Source organism: Artibeus jamaicensis, unplaced genomic scaffold (genome assembly GCF_021234435.1).
Source record: "Artibeus jamaicensis isolate MK-2021 breed Jamaican fruit bat unplaced genomic scaffold, CSHL_Jam_final scaffold_612, whole genome shotgun sequence".
In the NCBI taxonomy this organism is placed as follows: Eukaryota; Metazoa; Chordata; class Mammalia; order Chiroptera; family Phyllostomidae; genus Artibeus; species Artibeus jamaicensis.
The window spans coordinates 11,155,070-11,168,373 of NW_026522049.1; the positions used below are offsets into that span (position 1 = coordinate 11,155,070).

Genomic DNA, 13,304 nt, shown 5'->3' on the forward strand with positions numbered 1-13,304 from the left:
GCACAGTCCTATCAGAGACTTACTAATCTATGAACTTGGCCTACAGGCTGGTATTTTCCAGAGCTGTCTTCTCACTCTTTGCTCTGGGGCGGCCACACCGGCACAGACAGTGCCGGAGCAGCGGCGCTCCACGGCCCGCGCTCTGAGAAGGGTCAGTGGCTGCAAGGGGTGGGACCCCTCCTCTCTCCTCTCTCACAGGGAGCCCCACACCTTATCTATCCAATGCTTACCTTTGCGTTGTATGTGCTCTAGAAACTTACATGCGCAACAGAGGCATGTAACAAAATCCAAGAATGCATTTAATTTGGGGAAAATACAATTCATCTCAACATTTTTACTAAAAGGCACAATCCGGTATTTCTCTGTCAGGCTCAACATTCTTAATGTTACTAAAATAAAGTTAACGGAAATCCCTGACCATTTCACTATAAGAGAAAACAAGGAAATGCAGAATGCACTTGAGTAAGGATGAAATCCTTCCGCAATTGACTTACGCGCATGAAATCCATGAGTGTGTTATAAATGAAGGCTCCTCTGGGCAGGAAAAAACAGCTTCCGGGACTCAGATCGTGGAAAAAGAAAAGTTCCTGATCCTAGAAGAGAACAAGAACTGGATTTCAAATTTCACTGTCGGTGTTTAATATTTAGATATGCTACAAGTAAAATGTATACTCAGCTATCGTTTCCATTTCCTAACAAATGATGTTTCTAAGTCCTCACTAACTATATGTAATAGCACGTGGAAAATTGCAATTCGTATTTATGGCCACTGAGCTTTGCCCTTAGCTTTTATTTCCCCTTACACTCACTGCTACTTTCCTCCTTGGCATCTGGGAAGGTGGGTCTCATGGGGAGAAAACATTACAAAGAGATGAGAAATGTCCGCTGCTGGAGGAGGACTCTCAGTAACGGTGACCAGCACCACGACCCCCGCACACTGAGAGCCCAGCCCACGTGGCCACCGTTTCCAGCATCCTCCTCTCATCCATCAGGCAGGCTACTCAGCAAGACACAGGCACGTGGAATTCCACCAGGGAGCGTCAGCCCATCACAGGACACAGCTGAGCAGTGGCAGGACTGAGGTTAAAACCCAGGTCTTCCTGCTTTCAAATCTCATTCTTTCCTTCTGCTCTGCCTCCCAAATACACAGCATGTTCTCAAAGTATGCACACGTTTCGAAAAACGATGTCATTTATCCTGGCCGGTGTGGCTCAGTGGATTGAGCACTGGCCTGAGAACTAAAGGGTTGCTGGTTTGATCCCCAGTCACGGCACGTGCCTGGGTTGTGGGTCAGGTGCCCAGCAGGGGTCGCAAGAGGTGACCACACATCGATGTTTCTCTCCCTCTATTTCTCCCTCCCCTTCCTCTCTAAAAATAAATAAATAAAACCCTTAAAAACGTTATTTTTTTATATCATGACACAAACGAGAGAAGGGGGTAATGTTTTAAGTCTGATAAAAGACACAGGAAGGAAAGAGGTTAGAAGGCATCTGGGTGTTAGCAGGAAAAACTCAACAACGAACTATGAGTGCCAGTAAAATAGAAGATGGGAGAAAAAATGTTATTTTTCAAACAACTGAGTTTGGAGACATCATCACGAGCCAACAAAGGCATGTGGACTCCCAGCAGGGATTGGGACGCCCGGCCTACCTTCCCGATTTTCCTGTGATCTCGGCTCTTGGCTTCCTCTTGCAACTTTTCCCAGGTTTTCATCCTCTGGTTATCGGGAAAGGAAATCCCATAGATCCGCTGCAGGGTTTCCATTTCGGGATTGCCCTCCCAGTACGTGGAGGAATTCTAAACACCAAACCGCATCTCACTGAGCATATCTGACATCCTGTTATCAATTAAGTCAGCCTTAAATACATTCACATTTCCCAATAAGGCATCAACACAGCTTCCTTAACGGTGACTTTTTATGCACGGGAAAGGATCCTGAGCTGATTCTAAGGACTCCTCCCCAGTCCAAGTGCAGCGGTCAGTTAGGGAAAGGGTCTGCTGTGGGTTCTCGGAACGAAGAGTGAGAGACGGTGGAAAGAAGGGCAGGCTGCCCAGCAGCTGTGCCGGCCACGAGGGGAGCAGCAGCGGAAGGGCAGACAGGAAGTGAAGCTCGGCCGTGCGGGGCTGCGGCCCATGGTTAACGACTGAGCTGCCGTCAGCCTTCTTGTATGTGGGAGAAAGTCAAGGTCAGGATGACAAGTCAGCCTCATGCCTCTTGATTCCTAGGGCAATGTTTTCTCTGTTTTGCCACTGTGTGCCCTTTGGCTTTGGCTTTTTTCCTACAGTGCATGTTCTACATGCGGATAAATGTTCTTGCTCACATTAGGGTGATTAAGAAAACCACAATAGCATATAAAAAGGAAATGCATTGTAACACTTAAAGCCAGATTAAATGATAATCAAAGGCTCTATATGCCCTGGCTGGCGTGGCTCCGTGAATTGAATGCTGGCCTGTGAACTAAGGGGTTGCTGGTTCGATTCCCAGCCAGGGCACATGCCTGGGTTGTGGGCCAGGTCCCCAGTAGGGGGCACATGAGAGGCAACCACACATGGATGTTTCTCTTTCTCCCTTCCTCTCTCTCTGCAAATAAATTGGATAAAATATTTTTAAAAACGTTATATGTAATATCCTAATTATCAAAATTGTTTTCCATACTCTCCTTCTCTCCTTCCCTTCCTCTCTAAAGATAAATAAATAAATATTTTTTAAAAATTATTTTTAGGAGCCCATGTAAAAATCAAATAATAAAGTGTTTTTTAAAATAACACGATGTTCATATTATAAAAGATATGATTGAAATCCCTATTTAGTTCACCTTACGTTTGCTATATTAAAAGTAGTAAGTCCTTACCTTGAAAATTTTTATGGTTTTAATTTTCCCAGTGTGTCTCACGTGGGGGCCTTTACACAGGTCAATTAGAGAACCGCACCTATAATGGAACAGTGAAGACATGCCCACATACAGTTACAGTTTTTCGGATGACGCAGTGTGAACCACATTCTTACATGTTTTAGTGAAGGATTTCACCTGATTGTATATTGTGGGGCAATTTTTCATTTAGGGGCAGCTTAAATTAAATTTCAATTTATTGTAAAGGAAAGAGATTTATTGATTGACAAATCATCTAGCCTCAGAGGTCAGTCTTTCCCCTTTGCCTAAATTCAGAAGCTACAGATTCTTCTGGAAAAAGAAAACCATACCCACCCGTTGTTGCATAATCAAAACTCCATTTCCCTGCTCTACGCTCACTTCCAAATCCAAAGTCATCTGAAATGTACACAAAGTGCATCAACTCGACACCTCACCTTAAGAACACACTTCACCAAAGCCACATGAACAATGGGAGAATGAACCCCAGTGCGAACCCCGGACTCTGCTCACAGCAGCAACCACGCAGCCCGAGCTCACAGAAGGGGGAAGGCAAACCCTAAGGCAGCTGAAAAAGCAGATGAATAGAAAGGGGCTCAGGAGCCCAATGTTTACCAGAGCCGAGCCACGGTGGCTGCTTTCACTTGACTCTGTATCATTGCTTCGCCTTTGCTTCCCATCACTTCCTGTTTGTTTCACTGTGAACATCCGGCTAAGGCAGGAAGGTTGATGCTTTTGGTGTGGGGCAGTGGGATTAAGTATAGCAAGAGGCAGAGCCCCTGCGTGGGAAGGCAGCCCCTACCAGCTCCCACTGCCATCTCAGTGAGAATGTGGGGGGCTGAAACAGGAAGTCTTTCCCTAACAGCCCCCTAAAATGCAAGACACTGGCTAAACACTGGCTCACTCACCCACAGAGAACAAGATGCTATATGACAGCTAACACTCAGAAAGCAAAATTTGGGTTTCAGTATCATTCTGATGAATACAAATGAGAAAATAATAACTTCTCATTGGTGATAACATTTCAGAGCCCCTAACTAAAGTAGTATATCAATATGCAAATTTACAAATAAACAGCCACCCAAAGATAAACTGCTTGTCCTACTAACACCTTCGAGTGAGCAGTTTTAAAATTTATGCGCTGAGCCCTGGTTGGTGGGCTCAGTGTATTGAGCACCGGCCTGAAAACCAAAGTATCTCTGGTTCAATTCCCAGCCAAGGGCACAAGCCTGAGTTGCAGTCCAGGTCCCCAGTAGGGGGCGAGTGAGAGGTAACCACACATGGATGTTTCTCTCCCTCTTTTTCTCCCTCCCTTCCCCTCTCTAAAAATAAATAAATAACATCTTCAAAGAAATTTATACACTGAGCAGTTTTAACATTTATGCACGTTTTACCTGTAAATGGTGGTAGTTGGAGTGTTAACCTTCTCATTCAAAATGCGGCATTTAAATTTATTGTACTGCAAAGAAGAATAAATTTACATATTATTACACAAAATGTTTAAGCGGAAAAAATGTACTTTCTCCAACAAACACTGAATGGGTGTTTACCCTGTCCTAGGTGCCAAGTTCCAGGGATGCGAAGAGTTCACAGCCCAGAACTGTAGTGTTATTTTATGTGGGTTACATGTTGAAGTGATATTTTGATAATATTGGGTTAAATAAAATGTTACAGAAATCAATTTCACCTTTCTTTACTTTTAAAATGGGCTACCAGAAAATTTAAGATTATGTATGTGGCTCAGATTTGTGGATCACATTATATTTCTATTTGCATAGCAGTGTTCTAGAAGATTCCAATTTTAACTACATGAAATATATACAATTCTGCAGAAACAGCTACATTATTAATTTGTGTAAAAGCAAAGTTCATATAAATGATCCCATCATTCCATTTAAACACTTAACACTTTTCCTTTCTCTGTTGCTTTCATCCCTATTACCATGGTGCCTGCACCTTATATTAAATAACTACCTAGAAAAGGTAGTTGTTGGAAAGAAATAAATAAATAAATTTGCAGGACTCAACTGTTTCATACTGGTATGTCCAAATCCAAACATTTTTCTTTGCTAAGGTTTGACTGAGTTTAGTTGTCAACCCAGAGAATGGGGGAAAAATGCAAATCATGTATCTAATATAGAACTAATATCCAAAATACATAAAGAACTGCAACTCAGCAACAAAAAACCACCGCCCATCTCAACATGGGAAAAGGGCTTGAACAGACACTTCCCCAAACAAGATATGTAAATGGTCAGTCAGCACAAGAAGAGATGCTGAACATCACTAGGTATTAGAGATGCCAAGCAAAACCAGAGTGAGATACCATGTACATCACACCCATTAGGGCGGCTACAGGCAAAAAAAGACAAAGAAAGATTAAGTGTTGGCAAGTAGGTGAAGAAACCGAACACCTGTGCACTGCCGGTGGGAATGCAGACTGGTGCGGGCGCTGTGGCAAGCAGTATGACATTTGCCCAAAACAGAAAACAGAATCTGTATATAATTTAACAATTGCATATCTGGGCATATACCCAAAGGAACAGAAAGCAGGGACTTGAACAGATCATTGTACACTACGTTCATAACAACGTTTTTCACAACATGAAAAAGGTGGGAGCAACCCGGGTGTCCACTAACAAGTGAATAAATGAAATGCAGTCTTACACACCAATGGAATATTACTCAGCCTCAAAAAAGGAAAAAAACTCTGACAGGTGCTACAATGTGGGTGAACCTCGAGGGCCTGGAGCTGAGTAAAATAGCCAGTCACAAAAATAACAAATATTCCACAATTCCACTTATATGAGCTTCTCAGAGTAGTAAAATTCATAGAGACAGAGAGGGCGAGGAAATGGAAAGTTAGTGTTTGGTGGGTCTAGGGTCTCAGTTGGGGAACATAAAATAACTCTGGAGGTGCATGGTGGAGGTGGTGAGACAACAATGTACTTAATGTCACAGAACGGCACACTTAAAATTGGTTAAAATGGTAAATTGTATATTTTGGATTTTTTACCACACACACACACACACACACACACACACACACACACACACACACGAGTAGCTATTGCTTTTACCAAACCCCAAATCTATTTATTTGTTATTTATTTAAAAAAAGACTTTATTAGACTTCCGCCAAGATGGAGGTGTAGGTGGAAGCACTGCGCCTTCTCACACGACCAAGTTTAAAAACAACAAAGTTTTAGCAACAAAAATGAAGCCAAACCACAGAAAATTGAACTACACGGAAGTCTGACAACAATGAACCCTTCAGCCAAACCGGCACGAACAGATCAAAACATGGCTCAAGAACAACTCAGAGCCCCAGACTCGATAAATCTAAGTGTTGAAGAAATAGCCAGACTTTCAGATGCACAGTTCAAAACACTGGTGATCAGGATGCTCACAGAACTGGTTGATTTTAGTCACAAATTAGAGGAACATATGAAGGCTACACTAATTAAAATGAAGGGAAATGCACAGGAAACCAATAGTAATGGAAAGGAAACTGGGACTCAAATCAAAGGAGCGGACCAGAAAGAGGAAAAAAATGACCAAACAGAAAAGGATGAAGAAACAAGAATTCAAAAAAATGACGAGAGGCTTAGGAACCTCCAGGACATCTTTAAACGCTCCAACATCCAAATTATAGGGGTACCTCTTCCAAATTATAGGAAGAGGAACACCCACGAATGGAAAACTTATTTGAACAAATAATAATGGAGAACTTCCCCAATCTGGCAAAGGAAATAGACTTCCAGGAAATCCAGGAAGCTCAGAGAGTCCCAAAGAAGTTGGACCCAAGAAGGAACACACCAAGGCACATCATCATTACATTAGCCAAGATTAAAATGAAGGAGAGAATCCTAGAAGCAGCAAGAGATAAGGGGACAGTCACCTACAAAGGAGTTCCCATCAGACTGTCAGCGGATTTCTCAAAAGAGACCTTATAGGCAAGAAGGGGCTGGAAAGAGGTATTCCAAGTCATGAAATCCAAAGACCTATATCCAAAATTGATCTATCCAGCAAAGCTTTCATTTAGAATGGAAGGACAGATAAAGTGCTTCTCAGATAAAACCAAATTCAAGGAGTTCAACATCACCAAGCCCTTATTCAATGAAATGTTAAAGGGACTTAGCTAAGAAAAAGAAGATAAAAAAGATGAACAGTGAAAGGACAACAAACTCACAGTTATTAACAACCACACCTAAAGCAAAAGCAAACTAAGAGGACAGCTAGATCAGGAGCAGAACCATAGAAATGAAGATCTCAAGGAGGGTTAGCAACAGGGAAGTGGGAGGAGAATGGGGGAGAAGGTACAGAAAATAAGTAGCATAGATGGTAGATAGAAAATAGATAGGGGGAAGGGCAAGAATAGTATGGGAAATATAGACTCTGAAGAACTTGAGACATATGGTCATAAACTGAAGGGGGGGAATGGTGAGGGAGGGGGTGTGCAGGGTGGAGGGGAATGAAGGGGGGAAATAGAACTGTAATGGCATAATCAATAAAATTATTTTAAAAAATTAAAAAAAAGATTTTGTTTATTTATTTTTAGAGAGAGGGGAAGGGAAGGAGAAAGAGAGGGAGAGAAACCTCAATGCATGGTTGCCTCTCATATGCCCCCTACTGGGGACTGGCTGGCAACCCAGGCCTGTGCCCTGACTGGGAGTTGAAGCGGCGACCCTTTGATTCACAGGCTGGCACTCAGTCCACTGAGCCACACCAGCCGGGGCCCAAATCTATTTTTTTAATTCAAGCTCACAAAACTAACAGTACTGGGCTTTCAAATTCTGTGACTTCTCTGATATGTATGATTTAAAAGATAAAATTAAGACTATATTTAAACAAAAAAAGAACAACAAAAAAAGAATATATTTAAGTACATTGGTCAAAACAATATAAAAAAGTTGAAGTTTTACACAGGTTACACTAGACTAAAATGTAAAAAAGAAAAAGAAAAGTTAAAAAGAAAATCCTCAAGGAAAAAAAAGCAAAAACTTTATATGGTATTTAAATATCACTGAATTCAGGAGTCCAAATATTAACAATGGCCAGAATTAGCCCGATTTATGAACACACATATGAAAACTATTCATCTGGCCCTTTACCTCCCTACATCTGCATAGAAAATTTCAAGAAATAACGACAAAATACACTTCAAGTGACTGGTGACAACCGTTTGGAAAAATATGGTGTGCAACAGCCAATTATCTGCAAAAAAACTTGTCTATGTTGATTATTTTTAATATTCCCAGCCCCAGGTTTCCTGATTGCAAACAGCTCCCAGAGATGACCTTGAACATTTCCAGGAGGACGTCCTTGCTGACTTCCAGCCTTTCGAAGGGCTGCTTCTCCCCGATGATCGTCTGACAGAGGGCCTCCAGTGCCGACAGCTCCGTGCTGGACACGGCTCTGAAACGCAGAGCGGGCGAGGATCACCACCGACCCTCAGACACCAGGCGGGCTCCGCTGCGTGGACCCTGGCCCCACAGCCTCTGCCCCTCATCGACGTGCTTCCACGATGGAGGGAGTTGGAGTTTTGGGGCACCAGGACTTAAGAAAGGTAAAAACACTCATCCGAAGGCAGGGACTCCCATTTCCCAGAGGGCGAGGGGCACGAGAAGAGGGAACGATCTGCCCTCGGTGTCTGCAATGGGGCCTGCGCGTCTTCGTCACCCTTCACAGGGTTCTATTTGGTAAAAATGGAAAGGCGTGGTCTCCAGTGCTCACCACGTCCCCGCACTCGCTGACCATGGGGACTGGGGTGGGAGACAGCTCGGTGAGGGTGAGGGTGAGGTGTAGGGGCAGACGCCCACAGGGGCCATCAGCTCCCGCCAGGCCTCCACTGACTTCCTCCCTCACTCGCCCCCTGCTTTACGCTCACCCCTGACGGCCACACTGGCTTCCCAGCTGCTCCTCAAACAAGCCCCACACACGTCTCCACACACGGGCTGTCTCACAGAGCCCTGGGATGTTCTCTCCCCAGAGGCCCATAAAAATCCCCCCGAAGCCTCAAGAGCTCGCTCCCTCCCCTGTCCTGGCCCCGTTTCAGCGTCACGTCCTGTTTCCCAGCCGCCTGTCTGCCACGGCACAGGGACCAGCACAGGGACCGGCACACGGACCTGCCCACCCCTGGGGTACTGTCCTTCGTAGCATGCCACCTGGTGGGAGGGGGCTGTTGGTTTACTGTCTCCCCAACCAGGCTGTAGGCTCCTCCAGCACACACTGATCTGCCCACCGCTCCATCGTCAGCACCACGCACAGAGCACATAGTAGGCAGTCAAGGCTTTGCGGAATGAGTCCTGGGAGGGTGGGGACAGGAGATGACGCTGCGGGAGCCTGTCAGGAGGAGCTACAGAGGACTAAAGGCTCGCGTGGGGAGATGAGCTGAACAGCGTGGAGGTGAAAGGGAGAGGCCAAATGTACTGGTAGTTGTCCGGGGAAGAGACGTTCTGGCTGTACATGAAGGCAGGAGGAGAGAGAAGGAGAGGCGGGTGGGGGCAACTAGTTAGGGGTCTCCTAAATAGCTGGCAGAACTGGACTGAGGCCAGGGTGCTGGGGTGGTGGGGAGCAGAGGGACTGAAAGGACCCCCAGTCTTCAGTTCTGGCAGTGGGCGGTGCCCCGAAGAGCTACGTATGAGGAACCCGGGGAAGGAGGGGCCTGATGCCCAGGCACCTGAGTCCGATCTGCTGAAGGTGAGGCCTCCATGAACCGCCCCGCCTGACATTCCCCCGTGGGAGGTGTCTGCCCGGGGCGGACAGCGGAGAAAACGGAACTAATTCCTCAGGGTTAACCTTGAGATTCTGGTCTTCACTAGCACCCCACTCTGTCAAGTCCCAGATTACATAAAGAGCATATCACTTCCTGCTAGGAAAAGAAAAAACATTTGTGAAGCTACCCTTGACTCTGAACGCATTAAAATTTTGCTTTTCAAAACTGATTAACCAACTACAATCGTATTAGGGAACATACACAGTCACTAAACTAACAGGGAACCAGTATAAACCACGGAGCTAAAAACACGTGCGTTCAGAAGGGAGTATCCAGGGGCGTTACCTGTCTTCGATGGACATGTCATAATAAAATCCATTCTCGATGGGCGGGCCGTAACACAAGTGGCCTCCGTAGTACAGCTCCATGGCCTCCCCGAGGACGTGGGCACTGGAGTGCCAGTACACCTGCGGACAAGGACACAGGGCACGGCCACCGGCTGTCAGCGTGAGAGCGTGGGAAAGGGCTCGCAGACCGAGTTAGCCAGTGAGTGTGTTTTTAAGGGGACAAACAACAGGACACAGGGCCGCATCTGTTTGGAAACAGATGGACCTCGGGTGCCCGCGGAGAAGAGACTGTCTCTCTGAGCCCTCCCCGCGACGCCACCAGGACCAGCCGCCTGCCTGTCTCTGGTGTGTAATGGAGGAAAGCAGACGTCCGTTCCCCGCTCTGGCCAGGCGCAGCCTCCGAGCCAGATGCGGAGAGAGAAAGGGCCGAAGTGGCGGCTCACGCACAACGCTGCTGCCATTCACGGAGCGTGGCGCCCACGTGGCGGTCTCCGTGTGCTGGCCCACACGTGACTGAAGACCTCTGGAGACTGCACTGCAGAAAAAGGCGTCAGAGGGGAACGAATATCCCGGGCTGCTGAGATCCCTGAACAGGGTACACGCAGTTCATTCACTGTAGTCCGAGGGCGGGTCACCAGCCCGACAAATTCGGAAGGTTGATTGGGTTTTGAATCCCCAAGGAATCCATGGCTGAGGGACAAACTAAAACTGACCGGTCACCACATAAACAGAGATGCCATAAATAAAGGAACAAGATAATCAAGTCCTTTTCCTTGACAGGAAACAAATTACGATGAGAAGGCTGTTGTATAAAACAAATCGGAGCAGGAGTTAGCTCACTGAGCAGACCCTGTACTACCCGGCTCAGGGCGGCCGGCCGGGGTGTGATCTGCAGACACACGCACACAGTCGGTCCTCGGGGCCGAGCCCTCTGCTTTGGTAGGTGTCGGGGGGCCAGGCTACTGCCCGGCATCGGTCACATCTCTTCGATGCGCTGTCCACACCCAGATAGCCACTGTGCGACAGTGTGTTAGGGATACAAGACCAAGAGACAAGTCACAGCTGCAAGCGGAGTCGTCCCGGGGAGAGGGACAGGGCACTGCAATGACAGACAGCAGTGACGGCTCCCCACCCACAGGCCCCGGGGAGGCCTGTGGGGTTACCACGCAGGGGAGGAGACACAGTGACTTGAGAAAGGCTGGAGAGGGAAGAAAGGGCCAGTGACTGGTGCAGGGCCTTGGGGGAGAATTTGGACTTTATTCTAAATGCAATAGGACACAGTACGGGGTTTTAAGCAGAAAGGAAATGACTCAGTTCGGAGAGGAGCAGGGAGTGGTCACACGCAGCCTCCAAGATCCCAGGCTGAGCACCTGGGTCTGGGGTTGAAAGTTTATTACCGAACTGACACTTCTTTTTTTTTTTAATTTTATTTATCTTTAGAGGGGAAGGGAAGGAGAGAGGGAGAGAAATATCAATGTATGGTTGCCTCTCATGCGTACCCTGCTAGGACCTGGGCTGCAACCCAGGCATGTGCCCTGACAGGGAATTGAAAACTGTGATCCTCTGGTTCACAGGCCCGTGCTCAATCCACTGAGCTCCACCAGCCAGGGCCTGAACTGATACGTCTCATACAAGGTCTAGGTGGAGATATCCTGTGTCCCCTCGGGCAGCAGTGTACCCGAGAGGGAGGGCTGTGTCATCACAGAGAGCAGAGCTGAGACTGCTGACGAGGGGACGTGACAGCTCAGGACAGGAGTAGAAGGACAGAAGGGGGCTGGTGCTGAGCACTGGGGAGTTTCTAAGGTTGGGAGGTGGATGGAGAAGAAAAAGCCAGCAAGAAGACAGAAAGAACCAGAGGTCTGCCACAGAGAAATCTTAAAAGAAGGGACTGCTTAACTGTCAACTTGGCTGAGAAAGTAGGCAGGGTGGGAGAGGAGATGGGGGCGTCATGGAAAACAGGGGGGTGCCCAGGCTCGGGCCACGGCCTACGACTGCACACGCATCGCAGAACCGGCAGCTCCAGCTCTCACGTAAGTTTGTTTGTTGTTTATAGTTCCAAGTCGAATCTTCTGCTTCTTTGAGCAGATCAGAGCTCCATGCCGCTGACGGCTGCTGGGATTTCACCGAAGGTTTAAAGTCGAACATGTGCCCGCATGTAGCCTATCACTGAACAGTACAGAAGGGAACACCTATTCTATATAAAACTTGAGAGTTGTATCACTTTATAAAAGACCCCTTGTTTCTCGTGTGCGTCTTTATCAATTTTACAGGAATATTTTTTACCGCAATTTTGTACGTGAATTTATCTAGAGGGCCGAAGTACTTCTTTCATAGGATACATTATGCACTAAATATTTTTATAAATGCGGTCATCTTTTAAAATGAAAGTCTAAGAGTCTGCTATATGAGAGAGACAAATTTTTCAGTAAAGCAGAAAATGCTTTTACAAAACCATTAATTTATCATTTTGGAGATCTGAGCTTTCTAGATTTGTTTTCCTATATGGTTTCTCTCTATGGACATGCACTCAATATTCATAACTTGGTTCATGTTCAAAAGCTTGTTAACAGGCCCATCATAACAGGAAAACGGAATCCAGCAACATCAACAAAATCTCTGTTGCTAAATCCCACTCACAGAAGCATCGGGGCCTTAGAAAAGCAACTTAACCATTCTGTGGCCCAATGGCTTCAACTGTAAGATGCAGATTTTTTAAATCTTTGCCAGGGTACCTGGGACTTAAGGAGACAGTGCCCACCAGGGGCTGGCTTTACTGTCCCTGTCACTGACGGCCACACGTATTTATGGAAGCCCCACAGTGGGAAGCCAAGTGCCCAGAGTCACGGCAGCCCGGCACGTGCTGGCGTGTCCCCTCTGGAGCATCCCTGTGAGAAGCAGTGTTTTCTTTTTCACGGTGTCACTGAATTTTTCACGATGTCACTGAATTTTTCACGGTGTCACTGAGTGCAAAGAGGAAAAGAACTCCAAAGATGCCAGCGCCTCCCTGGAACGTGACGTTTCGCAGAGTTCCTCCTCCCCCCGCTCCCCGCCATCAAACAACTGACAGATGCAAAAAGTTCAGGAGCCACCGTTAAAGTGAGGGCAGGAGGGCACGGAGCGACGCCCTGGGTAAGCCAGGAGTGGGCCGGCACCGCCAAACGCAAGGCTGGCTGATGCCCTCGGGAGAGGGTCACAGAGTAGTTGTCCCCCCTGCTCCCAGTTCCAGCTCCTACTGGACTCTCTCCAAAAACTGCCACTCTCTGAAAGCACCCGGTTGTTTGTTATCTTGTTTGCTACCTCCTCCCCCGGGGGTAACTGCCCCGAGGCGGGGCTCCATGCTTTGTCCACTGGGGCCCCACGGGGTCCAGC

General features: G+C 46.9%; 1 protein-coding gene across 2 annotated transcripts in view; it reads right to left on the reverse strand.

Annotated features, from left to right (window-relative positions):
* TARS3 (threonyl-tRNA synthetase 3) overlaps window positions 1-13,304 on the reverse strand; it is a 42,838-nt gene that overhangs the window by 19,560 nt on the left and 9,974 nt on the right. For both annotated transcript variants that reach the window (XM_053658953.1, XM_037145905.2), the window contains exons 5-10: window positions 9,934-10,055; window positions 8,171-8,288; window positions 4,265-4,329; window positions 2,853-2,931; window positions 1,651-1,797; window positions 495-593 (exon numbers count right to left, since the gene is read on the reverse strand). In XM_053658953.1, the coding sequence (XP_053514928.1) occupies window positions 495-593; window positions 1,651-1,797; window positions 2,853-2,931; window positions 4,265-4,329; window positions 8,171-8,288; window positions 9,934-10,055 (630 nt within the window). The remainder of the gene's footprint in view (window positions 1-494; window positions 594-1,650; window positions 1,798-2,852; window positions 2,932-4,264; window positions 4,330-8,170; window positions 8,289-9,933; window positions 10,056-13,304) is intronic.